This window comes from Plectropomus leopardus, chromosome 8, assembly GCF_026936395.1.
Source record: "Plectropomus leopardus strain MGB_pleo_1.0 chromosome 8, ASM2693639v1, whole genome shotgun sequence".
In the NCBI taxonomy this organism is placed as follows: domain Eukaryota; kingdom Metazoa; phylum Chordata; class Actinopteri; order Perciformes; family Serranidae; genus Plectropomus; species Plectropomus leopardus.
The window spans coordinates 20274829-20295772 of record NC_142183.1 but is presented as its reverse complement, the minus strand read 5'-3'; the positions used below and the strand labels follow the sequence as shown (position 1 = coordinate 20295772).

General features: G+C 41.7%; 2 protein-coding genes and 2 pseudogenes across 22 annotated transcripts in view; 3 read left to right on the top strand and 1 right to left on the bottom strand.

Moving 5' to 3' along the window:
- Window positions 1-20944, top strand: part of pcdh2a39 (protocadherin 2 alpha 39) — a 219855-nt gene that overhangs the window by 120274 nt on the left and 78637 nt on the right. Inside the window, exon 1 of one of the 20 annotated variants that reach the window (XM_088081096.1) lies at window positions 4056-6560. The exons of 17 other annotated variants lie outside the window; for them this stretch is intronic. In XM_088081096.1, the coding sequence (XP_087937222.1) occupies window positions 4170-6560 (2391 nt within the window). In that variant the 5' untranslated portion in view covers window positions 4056-4169. Of the gene's footprint in view, window positions 1-4055; window positions 6561-7363; window positions 9902-14484; window positions 17000-20944 lie in introns of those variants that run through there. 2 more of the 20 variants (XM_088081092.1, XM_088081104.1) reach the window with 2 other exon arrangements.
- The window catches only part of LOC121947940 (fibroblast growth factor 18), a 307943-nt gene that overhangs the window by 246042 nt on the left and 40957 nt on the right, over window positions 1-20944 (bottom strand). The gene's annotated exons all lie outside the window — the stretch shown is intronic.
- Window positions 507-3456, top strand: LOC121963389 (protocadherin alpha-8 pseudogene; annotated as a pseudogene).
- Window positions 10726-13252, top strand: LOC148188926 (protocadherin alpha-10 pseudogene; annotated as a pseudogene).

The following is a 20944-nucleotide window of genomic DNA, read 5'->3' as shown; positions in this document are numbered from 1 at the left end:
CGTTTGTGGATTTCAAATTTAGGGAGATTTTCGCTGCACATTAAGCATTTTCGAAGAGAACGCCGCTATCCATGGTGCTGAATCAAGTTTGTCTCAGTGTGGTCCCTATACTTTTCCATCCATATTGTAAAGAAAGAAACATTTTTACAGCAGAAAAACTCAATAGAACTGCTTTAAACATTTCTTCATTCAAGCTCTGAGATTTTATTATTCTTCTGCCTTTGTCTCTGTTGTCACCATTTTGTTTCTCTTTTTATTGAAAAAGGCATAATTGTGTGTGGGGGAGATGGGTTTTTTGGACTTTGATGGACTTTCTGTGCTATAACCTTGTGGTTTGAATGTTTATAATTCAGCAAACTCTTTTCTTATTCAAAAACAGTTAACTCACTGAAGTTACGTTCAGTCTTTTCCTTGAATTATGGGGTTGTTGCGAGCAGGAACGAAATTGCTGAAAAACAACAAATTGGGATATAAAATGCGTGGTCCTATTGAGCGCATCTTTTCTTGAGGTCTGGCTCAATGTCTCAGGAAACATGAATGTGGTGTGTTGTAATATTGTTATGTATTTGATGGTGGATGTAGTTATTGCAAGTGCCCACACGATGACACTATAGACCATCACATTTCAACTTCCTCTTTGCTCGCACGGGGCTCCTCCCAGATTCAGAGGATGACGATGTTTCTCTGGCGATTGAAACAAAGAAACGTAGAGGGTGACAGAGAACGATGTGGCGGCGGTTTTCGTGTTGAAGCTTAAATTCGTTTGGTGTTATAGACTATTAAGATATAATTATTTATTGTTGCGGAGCTATTGGCCGATGCTGTCTTAATGATTTCTCTTGATGTGTGGAATAATGGATTTGCCGAGCAGAACGAGCTCTGTGTGGATATATCTGCTGTTCGTGCTGCTGGATTGTTACTGGGAAGCGGTGTCTGGGCAGCTCTCTTACTCTGTCTCAGAGGAGGTGAATCTGGGGACTGTTGTCGGAAATATCGCTAAAGATCTCAACATCAATGTCCAGGATTTGGAGTCCCGCATGTTTCAGATCGTTGCTGGATCAAAGAGAAAATATTTCGAGGTAAATCTAAAGACTGGTGCCCTGTACGTTAATGAGAGAATAGATCGAGAGGAGCTCTGCGGCGATGAACCAAAATGCACTCTCAGCTTAGAGGCAGTAATAAATAACCCTTTAAAACTGTACAGGATAGAAATTGTCATCTTAGATGTAAATGACAATTCTCCAACATTCCTTAGTAAGTTGCAGGTAATCAACATCACAGAGAACACGGCAGCAGGGGCAAAATTTCCTCTACATCCTGCTCACGATGCAGACGTCGGTAAAAATACTGTTAACAGCTACAAGCTGGGCCAAAATGAACACTTCTCTCTCGTAACACATATAGGAGAGACTGTGACTGTCGAACTGCAGCTTCAGAAAGTTTTAGACAGAGAAAAACAATCTGTGATCCGACTCACACTGACTGCCATCGACGGAGGAACTCCTGCTAAATCTGGCAGTATGACTATAATAGTGAATGTGTTGGATATTAATGATAATCCTCCCGTTTTCAGTCAAAGTCTGTATAAAGCTAGTGTGTATGAGAATGTAAAGACAGGCACAACAATAATAACATTAAATGCAACTGATCTGGATGGAGGTATTAATGGGCACGTTTTGTATTCATTCAGTGAAGTTGGCCGAGGCAAACAAACCGATTTGTTTGCTATAGATGAAAAAACTGGGACTGTAACAAATAAAAAGAATATCGACTTTGAGGAAAATAATGCTTTTGAAATTCGAGTACAAGCTAGTGATGGAGCCGTTTCTCCAATGAACTCGCATGCAAAATTACTGATTGAAGTTCTAGACGTCAATGACAATGCCCCTGAAATTTCTGTGACATCACTGTTAAATGCAGTGAAAGAGGATGCGTCCATTGGCACCGCCATTGCACTTGTTTCAGTGTTTGATAAAGACGGAGGTAAAAATGGGATGGTGAACTGTAAAATCTCTAATGATGTTCCTTTTAAATTGGAGCCAAATTACAAGAATTACTATTCGTTGGTGGTCAACGGTCCTCTTGACAGAGAGAGCTCATCTGAATACAATATAAGCATCACTGCGACTGATGAGGGCAGCCCACCTCTCTCCAGCACGAGTGTTATAAGTGTACACGTGTCAGATGTAAATGATAACAAACCGCTATTCACAGAAAACATAATCAATGTCTATGTTAAAGAAAACAGTCCAGTAGGAGCAGTTTTAAAAAGAGTTTCTGCAACTGATGCAGACATCGATCAGAATGGTCAGGTGAGCTATTCATTTTTACAAAGTAACACTAAATCACTGCCGTTATCTACAATGGTAAACATTAACTCAGAGACTGGAGATATAGTCAGCCTGCAGTCTTTTAACTATGAGGAGACAAAAACATTTCAGTTTAAAGTTCAGGCCACAGACTCTGGTGTTCCTCCGCTCAGCAGCAACGTGACTGTCAACGTTTTAATTCTGGATGAAAATGACAATAATCCAACAATTCTCACGCCCTATTCTGAGCACGGCTCCGTTAACAGTGAGAGCATCCCCTATTCTGCTGAAGCAGGATACTTTGTGGCAAAGATCAGGGCTGTAGACGCAGACTCTGGATACAACGCGCTGCTCTCTTATCACCTCTCTGAGCCCAAAGGAAACAACCTCTTCAGGATCGGAACCAGCACCGGAGAAATCAGGACTAAGAGGAGAATGAGTGACAATGACCTGAAAACTCACCCCTTGGTGGTGCTGGTTTCTGATAACGGAGAACCCTCCCTGTCAGCTACTGTGTCTATTGATGTGGTGGTGGTTGAAAGCACAGCTGACATCCAGACTCAGTTCAGACATGTGCCCACAAAGGAGGACAGTTTCTCGGATTTGAACCTGTATCTGCTGATCGCCATTGTGGCGGTGTCAGTGATCTTTCTGCTCAGCCTCATCACTTTAATAGCTGTCAGATGCCACAGGACAGACGGCACTTTCAGCAGGTACAGCGCCCCAATGATCACCACCCACCCTGACGGGAGCTGGTCTTACAACAAATCTACTCAGCAGTATGACGTGTGTTTCAGCTCAGACACACTCAAGAGTGACGTAGTGGTTTTCCCTGCACCGTTTCCGCCTGTAGATGCTGAGCTGATCAGTATTAATGGAGGAGACACTTTTACCAGAACTCAGACTCTACCCAGTAAAGAAAAGGTAAGATATTAAAAACACAGAATAATCTTTGGTGAGCTTTTATATTTGGGGAATTTGATACAATATAGTGCCGTTTATTTAGCTTATTTTAAAACTGTTTTAGTGTTACATAGCGGTCAAAAAATGCTTTTTACAGGGACGACATCTGAAGCAGAACTAATGGTGCTTGAGTGTTATAGCTTGATATTATAGACTGTATCTTGCCATTTACATGATGATGCTTATACGTCTCTTTTTTCTTTCTAGTTTCGTATTCGCATTGATTGTGTGAGTCGCTGTCCGTGGTGCTGAATGCAACTTTTCAAACCCTCTTTCAGTTCACAGAACATAATGCAAAACAAGATCCCCGTGTAAGTGCACAGTGTTTTTGAATATATATTTACATATCTTTAGCAACAACTGCTGGAAAATCTGTTGAGGTTATCATAATTTATCATCCGGATTTTTTAAAATCTAGTTTATACCTTTATTTTCTGCTCTCGGTAGGAAAAAATCCCATTGTGTCCCTCTGTATTTACCCATGTTACTGTCCTGAGGCCTTTGAATGAAATTTGAGTTACTTTCCAAAATTATCTGTATTGCAAATAATACTTTAGTCATGTATTGTGAATTTCAGTGGTCGTTGGGTTGAGTGTTCCCTTTATAGTATGACTTTGGGGAATTTTGTAGTTCATATTTAGCATGTATTTACTAAACGTGTCCACACGGGGACGCTGTCGACCATCACATTTGCACAGCTGATGTTGTCACTTAGGACTCCTCCCAAATTCAGCGGATGATGCATCTGTGGGCTTTGTTACAAAGAGAGGTCGGACGACAAAGAACGGTTGTCTTGTTTGGTCGTTGAAATGTCGAGATATTTCTTTGGAATATGCCTTTCTTGATCTTGTGGTTGTTGTAACGTATTGTCGAGTTTTGCCTACATGCTCCCTCTCGATGTGTGGAATTATGCATTTGCCGAGCAGAACGAGCTCTGTGTGGATATATCTGCTGTTCGTGCTGCTGGATTGTTACTGGGAAGCGGTGTCTGGGCAGCTCTCTTACTCCGTCTCAGAGGAGGTGAATCTGGGGACTGTTGTCGGAAATATCGCTAAAGATCTCAACATCAATGTCCAGGATTTGGAGTCCCGCATGTTTCAGATCGTTGCTGGATCAAAGAGAAAATATTTCGAGGTAAATCTAAAGACTGGCGCCCTGTACGTTAATGAGAGAATAGACCGAGAGGAGCTCTGCGGCGATGAAGCAAAATGTTCTCTTAGTGTAGAGGCAGTAATAAATAACCCTTTAAAACTGTACAGGATTGAAATTATCATCTTGGATGTGAATGATAATTCTCCATCATTTATCAGCACGTCACAGGTGATGAACATTACTGAAAACACAGCAACAGGGGCTAAATTTCCATTAAAAAGAGCTCACGATGCAGACGTCGGTAAAAATGCTGTAAATAGCTACAAACTGAGCCAAAATGAACACTTCTCTCTCGTGGCACATAAAGGAGAGACTGTAACTGTCGAATTAATGCTTCAGAAAGTTTTGGACAGAGAAAAACAATCTGTGATCCGACTCACACTGACTGCCATCGATGGAGGAACTCCTGCTAAATCTGGCACGATGGTAATTACTATTAATGTTTTGGATAGTAATGACAATCCTCCTCTGTTTAGTCAAAGTCTGTACAAAGCAAGTGTGTATGAGAACACTAAGATTGGAACATCAATAATAACATTAAATGCTACTGATCTGGATGTAGGTCCAAACGGACAAATATCATATTCCTTCATTGAAATAGACCAGAGTAAACAAACTGATCTGTTCGATATCGATGAAAAAACTGGAACTGTGACAAATAAAAAGAATCTCAACTTTGAAGAAAAAAATGCTTTTGAGATTCGAGTCCAAGCCAGTGATGGAGCCTCTTCTCCTCTCACCTCAAATGCCAAATTATTGATTGAAGTTTTAGATGTCAATGACAATGCCCCCGAAATTACAGTGACATCACTGTTAAACACAGTGAAAGAGGATGCGTCCATTGGCACCGCCATTGCTCTTGTTTCAGTATTTGATAAAGACGGAGGTAAAAATGGGATGGTGAACTGTGAAATCTCCAATGACGTCCCTTTTAAATTGGAGTCAAATTATAAAAACTACTATTCGCTGGTGGTGGACGGTCCTCTTGACAGAGAGAGCTCATCTGAATACAACATCAGCATCACTGCTACTGATGAAGGCAGCCCACCTCTCTCCAGCACGAGCGTTATTAATGTGCATGTGTCAGATGTTAATGATAACAAACCTCTATTCACAGAAAACATAATCAATGTCTATGTGAAAGAAAACAGTCCAGTAGGAGTAGTTTTAAAAACTGTTTCTGCAATTGATGCTGACATTGATGAGAATGGTCAGGTGAGCTATTCATTTTTACAAAGTAACACTAACTCACTGCCGTTATCTACAATGGTAAACATTAACTCAGAGACTGGAGATATAGTCAGCCTGCAGTCTTTTAACTATGAGGAGACAAAATCATTTCAGTTTAAAGTTCAGGCCACAGACTCTGGTGTTCCTCCGCTCAGCAGCAACGTGACTGTCAATGTTTTAATTCTGGATGAAAATGACAACAATCCAACAATTCTCGCGCCCTATTCTGAGCACGGCTCCGTTAACAGTGAGAGCATCCCCTATTCTGCTGAAGCGGGATACTTTGTGGCAAAGATCAGGGCTGTAGACGCAGACTCTGGATACAACGCGCTGCTCTCTTATCACCTCTCTGAGCCAAAAGGAAACAACCTCTTCCGGATCGGAACCAGCACCGGAGAAATCAGGACTAAGAGGAGAATGAGTGACAATGACCTGAAAACTCACCCCTTGGTGGTGCTGGTTTCTGATAACGGAGAACCCTCCCTGTCAGCTACTGTGTCTATTGATGTGGTGGTGGTTGAAAGCACAGCTGACATCCAGACTCAGTTCAGACATGTGCCCATAAAGGAGGACAGCTTCTCTGATTTGAACCTGTATCTGCTGATCGCCATTGTGGCGGTGTCAGTGATCTTTCTGCTCAGCCTCATCACTTTAATAGCTGTCAAATGCCACAGGACAGACGGCACTTTCAGCAGGTACAGCGCCCCAATGATCACCACCCACCCTGACGGGAGCTGGTCTTACTCCAAATCTACTCAGCAGTATGACGTGTGTTTCAGCTCAGACACACTCAAGAGTGACGTAGTGGTTTTCCCCGCACCGTTTCCGCCTGTAGATGCTGAGCTGATCAGTATTAATGGAGGAGACACTTTTACCAGAACTCAGACTCTACCCAGTAAAGAAAAGGTAAGATATTAAAAACCATAATAATCTTTGGTGAGCTTCATATTCGGGGAATTTGATACAATATAGTGCCGTTTATTTAGCTTATTTTAAAACTATTTTAGTGTTACATAGCGGTCAAAAAACGCTATGCTTTTTACAGGGACGACATCTGAAGCAGAACTAATGGTGCTTGAGTGTTATAGCTTGATATTATAGACTGTATCTTGCCATTTACATGATGATGCTTATATGTTTCTTTTTTCTTTCTAGTTTCGTATTCGCATTGATTGTGTGAGTCGCTGTCCGTGGTGCTGAACGCAACTTTTCAAACTCTCTTTCAGTTCACAGAACATAATGCAAAACAAGATCCCTGTGTAAGTGCAGTGTTTTTGAATATATATTTGCATATCTTTAGCAGCAACTGCTGGAAAAGCTTTAATTTGTTTAAGTTATCATAATTTATCATCCGGAAGTGTTTAATCTAGTTTGTGCAGTCACTGTAGACTCTGGATAGGAAAAAAATCACATTGTGGCCCTCTGTATTTGCCCGTGTTACTGTCCTGAGGCCTTTGAATGAAATTTGAGTTACTTTCCAAAATTATCTGTATTGCAGATAATACTTTAGTCATTTATTGTGAATTTCAGTGGTCGATGGGTTGAGTGTTCCCTTTATAGTATGACTTTGGGGAATTTTGTCGTTCATATTTAGCATGTATTTACTAAACATGTCCACACGGGGACGCTGTCGACCATCACATTTGCACAGCTGATGTTGTCACTTAGGACTCCTCCCAAATTCAGCGGATGATGCATCTGTGGGCTTTGTTACAAAGAGAGGTCGGACGACAAAGAACGGTTGTCTTGTTTGGCTGTTGAAATGCCGAGATATTTCTTTGGAGTATGCCTTTCTTGATTTTGATCTTGTGGTTGTTGTAACGTATTGTCGAGTTTTGCCTACATGCTCCTTCTCGATGTGTGGAATAATGCATTTGCCGAGCAGAACGAGCTCTGTGTGGATATATCTGCTGTTCGTGCTGCTGGATTGTTACTGGGAAGCGGTGTCTGGGCAGCTCTCTTACTCCGTCTCAGAGGAGGTGAATCTGGGGACTGTTGTCGGAAATATCGCTAAAGATCTCAACATCAATGTCCAGGATTTGGAGTCCCGCATGTTTCAGATCGTTGCTGGATCAAAGAGAAAATATTTCGAGGTAAATCTAAAGACTGGCGCCCTGTACGTTAATGAGAGAATAGACCGAGAGGAGCTCTGCGGCGATGAAGCAAAATGTTCTCTTAGTGTAGAAGCCGTTATAAATGATCCTTTAAAATTGTACCGTATTGAAATTGCTATTTTGGATGTAAATGATAATTCTCCGTCATTTCTCGGCATATCCCAGATTATAAACATTACAGAGAACACAGTAGCAGGGGTTAAATTCCCCTTGCAACGAGCCCACGATGCAGACGTCGGTAAAAATACAGTCAATAGCTACAAGCTGAGCCAAAATGAACACTTCTCTCTCGTGGCACATAAAGGAGAGACTGTAACTGTCGAACTACAGCTTCAGAAAGTTTTAGACAGAGAAAAACAGTCTGTGATCCGACTCACGCTGACTGCTATTGATGGGGGAGCTCCTGCTAAATCTGGCACGATGGTAATTATAGTTAATGTTTTGGACATAAACGATAACGCTCCTGTATTCAGTCAGACTCTGTATAAAGCCACTGTTTATGAAAATGCAAAGATTGGAACATCCATTATTACGTTAAATGCTACTGATCTGGATGCCGGCGCAAATGGACAAATATTGTATTCCTTTAGTAAAATAGACCGTGTTGCCAAAACGGAACTGTTCTCTATAGATGAAAAAACGGGGACTGTAACAAATAAAAATAATATTGACTTTGAGGAAAATAATGCTTTTGAAATTCGAGTACAAGCCAGCGATGGAGCTTCCTCACCAATGACCTCACATGCCAAATTATTAATTGAAGTTTTAGACGTCAATGATAATGCCCCCGAAATTACAGTGACATCACTGTTAAATGCAGTCAAGGAGGATGCGTCCATTGGCACCGCCATCGCACTTGTTTCAGTGTTTGATAAAGACGGAGGTAAAAATGGGATGGTGAACTGTAAAATTTCCAATGACGTCCCTTTTAAATTAGAGTCAAATTATAAAAACTACTATTCGTTGGTGGTGGACGGTCCTCTTGACAGAGAGAGATCATCTGAATACAACATCAGCATCACTGCTACTGATGAGGGCAGCCCACCTCTCTCCAGCACGAGCGTTATAAATGTGCACGTGTCAGATGTGAACGATAACAAACCTCTATTCACAGAAAACATCATCAGTGTTTATGTGAAAGAAAACAGTCCAGTAGGAGCCGTTTTAAAAAGAGTTTCTGCAATTGATGCTGACATCGATCAAAGTGGTCAGGTGAGCTATTCATTTTTACAAACTAACAGTAACTCACTGCCGTTATCTACAATGGTAAACATCAACTCAGAGACTGGAGATATAGTCAGCCTGCAGTCTTTTAACTATGAGGAAATAAAAACATTTCAGTTTAAAGTTCAGGCCACAGACTCTGGTGTTCCTCCGCTCAGCAGCAACGTGACTGTCAACGTTTTAATTCTGGATGAAAATGACAATAATCCAACAATTCTCGCGCCCTATTCTGAGCACGGCTCCGTTAACAGTGAGAGCATCCCCTATTCTGCTGAAGCGGGATACTTTGTGGCAAAGATCAGGGCTGTAGACGCAGACTCTGGATACAACGCGCTGCTCTCTTATCACCTCTCTGAGCCCAAAGGAAACAACCTCTTCCGAATCGGAACCAGCACCGGAGAAATCAGGACTAAGAGGAGAATGAGTGACAATGACCTGAAAACTCACCCCTTGGTGGTGCTGGTTTCTGATAACGGAGAACCCTCCCTGTCAGCTACTGTTTCTATTGATGTGGTGGTGGTTGAAAGCACAGCTGACATCCAGACTCAGTTCAGACATGTGCCCATAAAGGAGGACAGCTTCTCGGATTTGAACCTGTATCTGCTGATCGCCATTGTGGCGGTGTCAGTGATCTTTCTGCTCAGCCTCATCACTTTAATAGCTGTCAGATGCCACAGGACAGACGGCACTTTCAGCAGGTACAGCGCCCCAATGATCACCACCCACCCTGACGGGAGCTGGTCTTACTCCAAATCTACTCAGCAGTATGACGTGTGTTTCAGCTCAGACACACTCAAGAGTGACGTAGTGGTTTTCCCTGCACCGTTTCCGCCTGTAGATGCGGAGCTGATCAGTATTAATGGAGGAGACACTTTTACCAGAACTCAGACTCTACCCAGTAAAGAAAAGGTAAGATATTAAAAACACGGAATAATCTTTGGTGAGCTTCATATTTGGGGAATTTGATACAATATAGTGCCGGTTATTTAGGTTATTTTAAAACTGTTTTAGTGTTACATAGCGGTCAAAAAATGCTTTTTACAGGGACGACATCTGAAGCAGAACTAATGGTGCTTGAGTGTTATAGCTTGATATTATAGACTGTATCTTGCCATATACATGATGATGCTTATATGTTTCTTTTTTCTTTCTAGTTTTGTATTCACATTGATTGTGTGAGTCGCTGTCCGTGGTGCTGAATGCAACTTTTCAAACTCTCTTTCAGTTCACAGAACATAATGCAAAACAAGATCTTTGTGTAAGTGCACAGTGTTTTTGAATATATATTTACATATCTTTAGCAGCAACTGCTGGAAAAGCTTTAATCTGTTGAAGTTATCATAATTTATCATCCGGAAGTGTTTAATCTATCTTGTGCAGTCACTGTAGACTCTGGATAGGAAAAAAATCACATTGTGGCCCTCTGTATTTGCCCGTGTTACTGTCCTGAGGCCTTTGAATGAAATTTGAGTTACTTTCCAAAATTATCTGTATTGCAAATAATACTTTAGTCGTTTATTGTGAATTTCAGTGGTCGATGGGTTGAGTGTTCCCTGTATAGTATGACTTTGGGGAATTTTGTCGTTCATATTTAGCATGTATTTACTAAACGTGTCCACACGGGGACGCTGTAGACCATCACATTTGCACAGCTGATGTTGTCACTTAGGACTCCTCCCAAATTCAGCAGATGATGCATCTGTGGGCTTTGTTACAAAGAGAGGTCGGACGACAAAGAACGGTTGTCTTGTTTGGCTGTTGAAATTCCGAGATATTTCTTTGGAGTATGCCTTTCTCGATCTTAATCTTGTGGTTGTTGTAACGTATTGTCGAGTTTTGCCTACATGCTCCCTCTCGATGTGTGGAATTATGCATTTGCCGAGCAGAACGAGCTCTGTGTGGATATATCTGCTGTTCGTGCTGCTGGATTGTTACTGGGAAGCGGTGTCTGGGCAGCTCTCTTACTCCGTCTCAGAGGAGGTGAATCTGGGGACTGTTGTCGGAAATATCGCTAAAGATCTCAACATCAATGTCCAGGATTTGGAGTCCCGCATGTTTCAGATCGTTGCTGGATCAAAGAGAAAATATTTCGAGGTAAATCTAAAGACTGGCGCCCTGTACGTTAATGAGAGAATAGATCGAGAGGAGCTCTGCGGCGATGAACCAAAATGTTCTCTTAGTGTAGAGGCAGTCATTAATAACCCTTTAAAACTGTACAGGATTGAAATTATCATCTTGGATGTAAATGATAATTCTCCGTCATTTTTAAGAGCATCCCAAATAATTAACATTACTGAGAGCACAGTAGTAGGAGCTAAATTTCCTCTGCACCCAGCTCACGATGCAGACGTCGGTAAAAATACTGTCAATAGCTACAAGTTGAGCCAAAATGAACACTTTTTGCTCATTACACATAAAGGGGATACTGTTTCTGGAGAGTTACAGCTTCAGAAAGTTTTAGACAGAGAAAAACAGTCTGTGATCCGACTCACACTGACTGCCATCGACGGAGGAACTCCTGCTAAATCTGGCACGATGGTGATTATAGTTAATGTTTTGGACATTAACGATAACGCTCCTGTATTCAGTCAGACTCTGTATAAAGCCACTGTTTATGAAAATGCAAAGATTGGAACATCCATTATTACGTTAAATGCTACTGATTTAGATGCAGGCCAAAACGGGCAGGTGTTATATTCATTCAGTGAAGTAGGACGAGGGAAACAAAGTGATCTGTTTGCTATAGATGAAAAAACTGGAACTGTAACAAATAAAAAGATAATCGACTTTGAGGAAAATAGTGCTTTTGAAATTCGAGTACAAGCCAGTGATGGAGCCTCTTCTCCTCTCACTTCTAATGCCAAATTATTGATTGAAGTTTTAGACGTCAATGACAATGCCCCCGAAATTACAGTGACATCACTGTTAAACACAGTGAAAGAGGATGCGTCCATTGGCACCGCCATTGCTCTTGTTTCAGTTTTTGATAAAGACGGAGGTAAAAATGGGATGGTGAACTGTGAAATCTCCAATGACGTCCCTTTTAAATTGGAGTCAAATTATAAAAACTACTATTCGTTGGTGGTGGACGGTCCTCTTGACAGAGAGAGCTCATCTAAATACAACATCAGCATCACTGCTACTGATGAAGGCAGCCCACCTCTCTCCAGCACGAGCATTATTAATGTGCACGTGTCAGATGTTAATGATAACAAACCTCTATTCACAGAAAACATAATCAATGTCTATGTGAAAGAAAACAGTCCAGTAGGAGCAGTTTTAAAAACTGTTTCTGCAATTGATGCTGACATTGATGAGAATGGTCAGGTGAGCTATTCATTTTTACAAAGTAACACTAACTCACTGCCGTTATCTACAATGGTGAACATCAACTCAGACACTGGAGATATAGTCAGCCTGCAGTCTTTTAACTACGAGGAGACAAAAACATTTCAGTTTAAAGTTCAGGCCACAGACTCTGGTGTTCCTCCGCTCAGCAGCAATGTGACTGTCAACGTTTTAATTCTGGATGAAAATGACAATAATCCAACAATTCTCGCGCCCTATTCTGAGCACGGCTCCGTTAACAGTGAGAGCATCCCCTATTCTGCTGAAGCGGGATACTTTGTGGCAAAGATCAGGGCTGTAGACGCAGACTCTGGATACAATGCGCTGCTCTCTTATCACCTCTCTGAGCCAAAAGGAAACAACCTCTTCCGGATCGGAACCAGCACCGGAGAAATCAGGACTAAGAGGAGAATGAGTGACAATGACCTGAAAACTCATCCCTTGGTGGTGCTGGTTTCTGATAACGGAGAACCCTCCCTGTCAGCTACTGTGTCTATTGATGTGGTGGTGGTTGAAAGCACAGCTGACATCCAGACTCAGTTCAGACATGTGCCCATAAAGGAGGACAGCTTCTCAGATTTGAACCTGTATCTGCTGATCGCCATTGTGGCGGTGTCAGTGATCTTTCTGCTCAGCCTCATCACTTTAATAGCTGTCAAATGCCACAGGACAGACGGCACTTTCAGCAGGTACAGCGCCCCAATGATCACCACCCACCCTGACGGGAGCTGGTCTTACTCCAAATCTACTCAGCAGTATGACGTGTGTTTCAGCTCAGACACACTCAAGAGTGACGTAGTGGTTTTCCCTGCACCGTTTCCGCCTGTAGATGCGGAGCTGATCAGTATTAACGGAGGAGACACTTTTACCAGAACTCAAACGTTACCTAATAAAGAAAAGGTAAGAGTATAAAAACTTGATTATTTGTTTACCTGGGTTGCGGTGTGAGCTATTACATCCCAATTTAAACTAAAAATCTAACCATTGTGCTTGTTTTTATGTTGGGTTTGAGTTTGCCTCTGTATCATGTCTTAGTCTTTAAAATCAAATGTACGTTTCCATATGCCATTGTATTCACTTGTAAAAGCTGCCTAAAAAGTGTCGTTACGTAAAAGTTAATTACCTATCATTAAGACTTCATATTTAAAATTGAAGTCACATGTACACCCATGGATATGTGTTGAAAACAGTGCATTACTTTAGACAACTTACCACAGTCAGAATAATTTATTCCTTCTACTATATATTTGTTAAGGAGACATTTAAAATTTCAGCAGGAGCTTTTGTTAGCTCCCACATGAAATCAACAACATTTATCAAAGCGCAGCTTGAGTCTAGAGGCGGACATTCAGATGATAAAATCAATTGTTTTTTTGAGGAACGCTCATTTCTTTCATGTTGCTCTCTTTCAGTGTCAAACTGTTCTTGAATTGACGCTAATTTGCGGAAAAATGTGGATAATTGCAGCCCTCCAGCTCTAGATTGGTTTGCTGACAAATAACATTTTGTGAAGACTCGTATGCACTACTTTCCTCTATTAGAATGCACAAAGAACTGGGATGTGGTGCTGAATTCAACTTTTGGATGATAATGCGACATAAAATTAGAGTAAAAAGAGCAGACCGCTATAGATAGTTTGTGTATTTGTTGACTTGTGAATCTTTAATTTGTTAGTTTGGCTCAGCAAGGGTGTTTAATGTTGGGCCTGGAAAGTCATAGAGCACTTGCTTTATTGCCTAAATATGTTGTGTTGTTCCCAAGAAGGTGAAACAATTCACTTCTGTGTGCTATCCCTGGTACTTTATTGAACTTCGGATTAATCTTTTTGAATACCATGCTCCATCAGCATTATGATGCTCTATCCATGGTTCTGAAATATGTTGATGATTACACTCTGCTACATTATAGGGCTTGGCAGTACAATCAGTAATAAAAAGGCTGTCATGTTTGTCATTTATAACTGACTGGAATTACTTGAGTGATGGTGTTTTATATGGAACCTGTGACTGACTGTTTATTTCAATGCATTGTAGTTACTTTAAATGGCCATAGGGCGACGCTATAGACCGTAACTCCGCTAGCAGGTTGCTGATGTACCGAGGCCCCTCCTACATTAAAAGGATCACATTTTCTTGTCAGTGCTTTGTTAGGATGAGACGCAGGACGAAGAATGAACATACACAATATCCTGGCATATAAATCTGTCATTCAAGCGCTATTTTGGTCTTAATACGCGAAAGGCACATCAATATAAGGATCTATGCTTTGCTCTTGTATGGAACTATGCATCTGCCGGAAAGAAAGACATTCATCGGGATATATCTAGTGTTTTTTGTCTTGGAGTACAACCGGGGAGCGGTATCAGGGCAGCTCTCGTATTCCGTCTCAGAGGAGGTAAACCCGGGGACTTCTGTTGGAAATCTCGCCAAGGATTTAAATCTCAATGTGCAGGATTTGGAGTCACGTGCGTTTCAAATCGTTGCTGGTTCGAAAAGAAAGTATTTCGATGTAAATTTGAAGGCAGGTTTTCTCTATGTCAGTGAAAGAATAGACAGAGAGGAGCTCTGCGCGAAAGCTGCAAAATGCACACTAAATGTCGAGGCTGTGATTAATAATCCGCTGAAACTATACCGGATTGAAGTAAATATTCTTGACGTTAATGATAACCCTCCATCTTTCAGTGCCAAATCACAAACAATTGACATAGCAGAGAGCATATTGCCGGGTGCTACATTCCCCGTGCTGTCGGCCTATGATGCTGATGTGGGGAAAAATAGTATTAACACATACAAGCTGAACCCTAATGAATATTTCTCTTTAGCGGTGCACAAGGGTGAGAGTGTGTCAGCCGAATTAGTTCTCCAGAAAGCATTAGACCGAGAAAAACAGGCTGTAATTAAACTAACACTGACCGCTGTCGATGGAGGAACACCTCCAAAATCAGGTACGTCAGAGATCATTATTTATGTGTTGGACATAAACGATAACATCCCGACTTTTGCCAAAACCCTGTACAAAGCAAGTATTAAAGAGAATGCACCACTTGGTAGCACAGTGATATCAGTGACTGCAACTGACGCTGATGAGGGGCCAAACAAAGACATTGCATATTTTCTAAATTCGAAAGATCAGGACCATGTCTTGGACATTTTTGAAATTGATTCAGAAACAGGAATAATTATCGTTAAAGGAAATATTGACTTTGAAACAAATCCTGCCTTCGAAATTCGCGTGCAGGCTGCTGACAAAGGCCAGCCTCCATTAACAGCACAGTGTAAAGTACTAGTGGAGGTGGTGGACCTGAATGACAATGCGCCTGACATCACGGTGACGTCACTCCTCAGCACCGTAAGGGAGGACGCTGAAACTGGCACTGCCATTGCACTTGTTTCAGTTCTTGACAGAGATGGCGGCAAAAACGGTGAAGTCAAATGTGAAATATTGAATTCGGTTCCCTTTAAATTAGAGACAAATTATAAAAATTATTATTCTTTAGTCACTGCTGGAGCTCTGGACAGGGAACTAATTTCACACTACAATATTACTGTCAGAGCTACGGATGAAGGTAAACCCCCTCTATCTGCTACCAGTGTGGTTTTTATTCAGGTTTCTGATGTAAATGACAACACGCCCTGCTTTTCAGAGACTGTAATTAATGTGTATGTGAAAGAAAACAGTCCAGTTGGGACTGTTTTGAAAGCAGTAACTGCAACTGATGTTGACATTAGAGAAAACGGTCAGGTGAGCTATTCATTAGTCAGCGATAATAATGTCACGCCTTTATCTGCAATGGTGAACATCAACTCAGAGACTGGAGATATAGTCAGCCTGCAGTCATTTAACTATGAGGAGATAAAAACGTTTCAGTTTAAAGTTCAGGCCACAGACTCTGGTGTTCCTCCGCTCAGCAGCAACGTGACTGTCAACGTTTTAATTCTGGATGAAAATGACAATAATCCAACTATTCTCGCGCCCTATTCTGAGCACGGCTCCGTTAACAGTGAGAGCATCCCCTATTCTGCTGAAGCGGGATACTTTGTGGCAAAGATCAGGGCTGTAGACGCAGACTCTGGATACAACGCGCTGCTCTCTTATCACCTCTCTGAGCCCAAAGGAAACAACCTCTTCCGGATCGGAACCAGCACCGGAGAAATCAGGACTAAGAGGAGAATGAGTGACAATGACCTGAAAACTCATCCCTTGGTGGTGCTGGTTTCTGATAACGGAGAACCCTCCCTGTCAGCTACTGTTTCTATTGATGTGGTGGTGGTTGAAAGCACAGCTGACATCCAGACTCAGTTCAGACATGTGCCCATAAAGGAGGACAGCTTCTCGGATTTGAACCTGTATCTGCTGATCGCCATTGTGGCTGTGTCAGTGATCTTTCTGCTCAGCCTCATCACTTTAATAGCTGTCAAATGCCACAGGACAGACGGCACTTTCAGCAGGTACAGCGCCCCAATGATCACCACCCACCCTGACGGGAGCTGGTCTTACTCCAAATCTACTCAGCAGTATGACGTGTGTTTCAGCTCAGACACACTCAAGAGTGACGTAGTGGTTTTCCCTGCACCGTTTCCACCTGTAGATGCAGAGCTGATCAGTATAAACGGAGGAGACACTTTTACCAGAACTCAGACTTTACCTAACAAAGAGAAGGTAAGAACATCAAGGACATCTAATTGCTTTACTTAATGTCTGTTGCTCATCGACAGTGAAATTACACTTTTTATTTCTACTAAGGGCTTTGTGCTACGTAAAAACAACAGGCTATCATTAAATTTCCCTGAAGTTTGGGTGAAAATAAAAGTCAAAGGCTGTTTTCGTATATAGGTATAGGCCTGCTCTACACAGTGTGTTGTTATCATCCCTGTTTTGACTGCTTACACCTTATACGCTTTTAAGATAGTATGTCGCTGTCCGTGGTGCTGAACAGCAATTTCTGAATGTTCCACAATACCCATGACCTTGTCTATGGAAATAATACTGTATGGGCCCGTTTTCCTATAAGAAATAACATATGTTAAATTGTGCAGTATATTTGCTTGGTAAATACATATCTATAACCAAAGAATGTGACAGGAAAGCAGTGAGACATGTTTGTACCTTTTACTCGAATGGCCTTCTGGATGTTTGCAAAAAACTCTTCGTTTAAAAAAATGTCAGCCTTTTACTGTTCACTCAAAATATATCAAGTCGGTCTTTGTTTGACATGTCAGTGTTAACCGATTCCACTTTATTACAATTTCCAAAATTTTATTTGTTACATAATGACTTTTGCAATTAATTTGTCATACCAAACCCACAGAAATTGGCATCCCATACCACCATCTATAACTTGAGATTTTCTGCTCCAAAAAAGTTCAGCTAATATGATAGAAACTACCACACATGCAGTTAAAGTGAAAAGAAAAATTAGTTATGTCCTAAAAACATCAGTTTCTCTCCTTTGTGTTATTAGACATGCAGCCTAAGTTTCGACGTTGAATATCCGCTGAAAGCAATTTCCATAATTTAACAAAGCTATGTCACAGCAGATTCTTTTAGCAGTTACTTTTAATCCGTAACATGTGGTGCTCCAAAAAAGACTGAGACTGTGCATATACTTTGAAAAACGTTGTGTTTTTTAATGTATCCAAATCCTTCCCATGGCTTACAGCTCCATCTCTAATTAAGTGGTTGTCAGTGTTTCTGAATGAGGACTATTTCACAGTTTTGACATGCGTGTAGTTTTTCAAAGTAACCACACAGTGACGCTATAGACCGTGACACAGAAATGCCGAAGCTCCTCCCAGAGTAAAAACGGAATGACTGTGGATTTTCATCACAAAGAGACACAGGGAGAGACGGGATAGCACAATGAAGGCTTCGTGTAAAAGAATAAGAACATCGAAATAGTCCCACCAAAAATTGTCCCACCGTCATTTAACGGTAGAAACCGCGTTGTGGATCTATGCTTTGGTCTTTTCAGGCGGAATTATGCCTTTACCGAGCAGCAGGAGGTCCGTTTTTTCATATTTGGTGCTGGTGCTGTTGGATTGTTTCTGGGAAGCGGCGTCAGGGCAGCTCTCCTACTCCGTCTCAGAGGAGGTAAACCCGGGTACTAATGTCGGAAATATCGCCAAGGATCTAAACCTCAATGTGCAAGATTTGGAGTCCCGTTTGTTTCAGATTGTTGCAGGATCTAAGAGGAAATACTTCGAGGTAAATCTAAAGACTGGATTTCTGTATGTCAATGAGAGAATAGACCGAGAGGAGCTTTGTACAGATGAGCCCAAATGCACTGTTAGCGTCGAGGCAGTTATAAACAACCCATTAAAGCTTTATCGAATAGAGGTAGAAATCAGAGATGTGAATGACCATTCTCCGTCTTTTAACACTAAATCACAAATACTGGACATTGCGGAGAACACGCTGCCTGGATTTAAATTCGCGTTATCAGAGGCAAGCGATGCTGATGTGGGTAAAAATAGTGTGAGTGCGTATAGGCTCAGTCCAAACGAATACTTCAGTCTTGCCACACACAAAAGAGAGGAGGGTGTATCTCCAGAGTTAGTGCTGCAGAAAGCCCTGGACCGTGAGAAAAAGCCACATATGCAGCTCGTGTTAACTGCAGTAGACGGGGGTACCCCATCAAATTCAGGCACATCAGAAATTGAAATAAATATACTAGACAATAATGATAACGCACCAATATTCAGTAGCACTCTGTACAAGGTTAAAACATTTGAAAACATCCCAGTTGGTACGGCAATTTTCCCCTTAAATGCTACCGACGCGGATGAAGGCACAAACAGTGAAATCGTATATTCTCTTCGTAGTAAGGATCAGGACCATATTCTGGATATTTTTAAAATTGATCCGAACACGGGGATTATTTCGGTGAAAGGCAAAATCGACTATGAGGAAAGAAAAGCTTTTGAGATCCGAGCAGAGGCCAGGGATAAAGGCCAGCCTCCCATGTCTGCTCATAGTAAAGTGCTGGTAGAAGTAATTGATGTAAACGACAACGCTCCTGAGATCACCGTGACGTCACTGCTCAACACAGTGAGCGAGGACGCGGAAGTGGGTACAGCTATCGCACTTGTATCCGTTCTAGACAGAGATAGTGGTAAAAATGGCGACGTGAAATGTGAGATCTTGAATACGGTTCCGTTCAAATTGGAGACAAATTACAAAAACTATTACTCGTTAGTGGTTGATGGACATTTAGACAGAGAGGTGACTCCTCAGTACAATGTAACACTTTCAGCTACTGATGAAGGGAGTCCTCCTCTATCGAACATAAGCGTCATTACTGTTTACGTGTCTGATGTTAATGACAATGCTCCTCGTTTCTCAGAACAATCGATAAACATTTATGTGAAAGAAAACGGTAAAGTGGGAACAGTTATTAAAACAGTGTCTGCAAATGACGCTGACGTTAACAACAACGGTCATGTAAGCTACTCATTTTTAGACAGTAATAGTAAATCTATACACCTTCCCACAATGGTAAACATCAACTCAGAGACTGGAGATATAGTCAGCCTGCAGTCATTTAACTATGAGGAGATAAAAACGTTTCAGTTTAAAGTTCAGGCCACAGACTCTGGTGTTCCTCCGCTCAGCAGCAACGTGACTGTCAACGTTTTTATTTTGGATGAAAATGACAACAATCCAACAATTCTCGCGCCCTATTCTGAGCACGGCTCCGTTAACAGTGAGAGCATCCCCTATTCTGCTGAAGCAGGATACTTTGTGGCAAAGATCAGGGCTGTAGACGCAGACTCTGGATACAACGCGCTGCTCTCTTATCACCTCTCTGAGCCCAAAGGAAACAACCTCTTCCGGATCGGAACCAGCACCGGAGAAATCAGAACTAAGAGGAGAATGAGTGACAATGACCTGAAAACTCACCCCTTGGTGGTGCTGGTTTCTGATAACGGAGAACCCTCCCTGTCAGCTACTGTTTCTATTGATGTGGTGGTGGTTGAAAGCACAGCTGACATCCAGACTCAGTTCAGACATGTGCCCATAAAGGAGGACAGCTTCTCAGATTTGAACCTGTATCTGCTGATCGCCATTGTGGCGGTGTCAGTGATCTTTCTGCTCAGCCTCATCACTTTAATAGCTGTCAGATGCCACAGGACAGACGGCACTTTCAGCAGGTACAGTGCCCCAATGATCACCACCCACCCTGACGGGAGCTGGTCTTACTCCAAATCTACTCAGCAGTATGACGTGTGTTTCAGCTCAGACACACTCAAGAGTGACGTGGTGGTTTTCCCCGCACCGTTTCCGCCTGTAGATGCAGAGCTGATCAGTATTAACGGAGGAGACACTTTTACCAGAACTCAGACATTGCCCAATAAAGAAAAGGTAAGCCGTGCCTAAATCTGATATTAACATGAGGAAGTAAATCGGTTCTTGAAGTTAACAAGATGTATTTCATAACATACAGAGAAACATGTTGAAAACAGTCATGCCCTCTATCAGACCAAATGGTCTGTTCTAAAGTCATGAGAGTATTTATAATTGCTTCTTAATCTTTTTCGACTTAACCAACAAAGAATTATTATCTGCAGCACTATGATTTGATACTGAACTAACACTCTTGTCCCT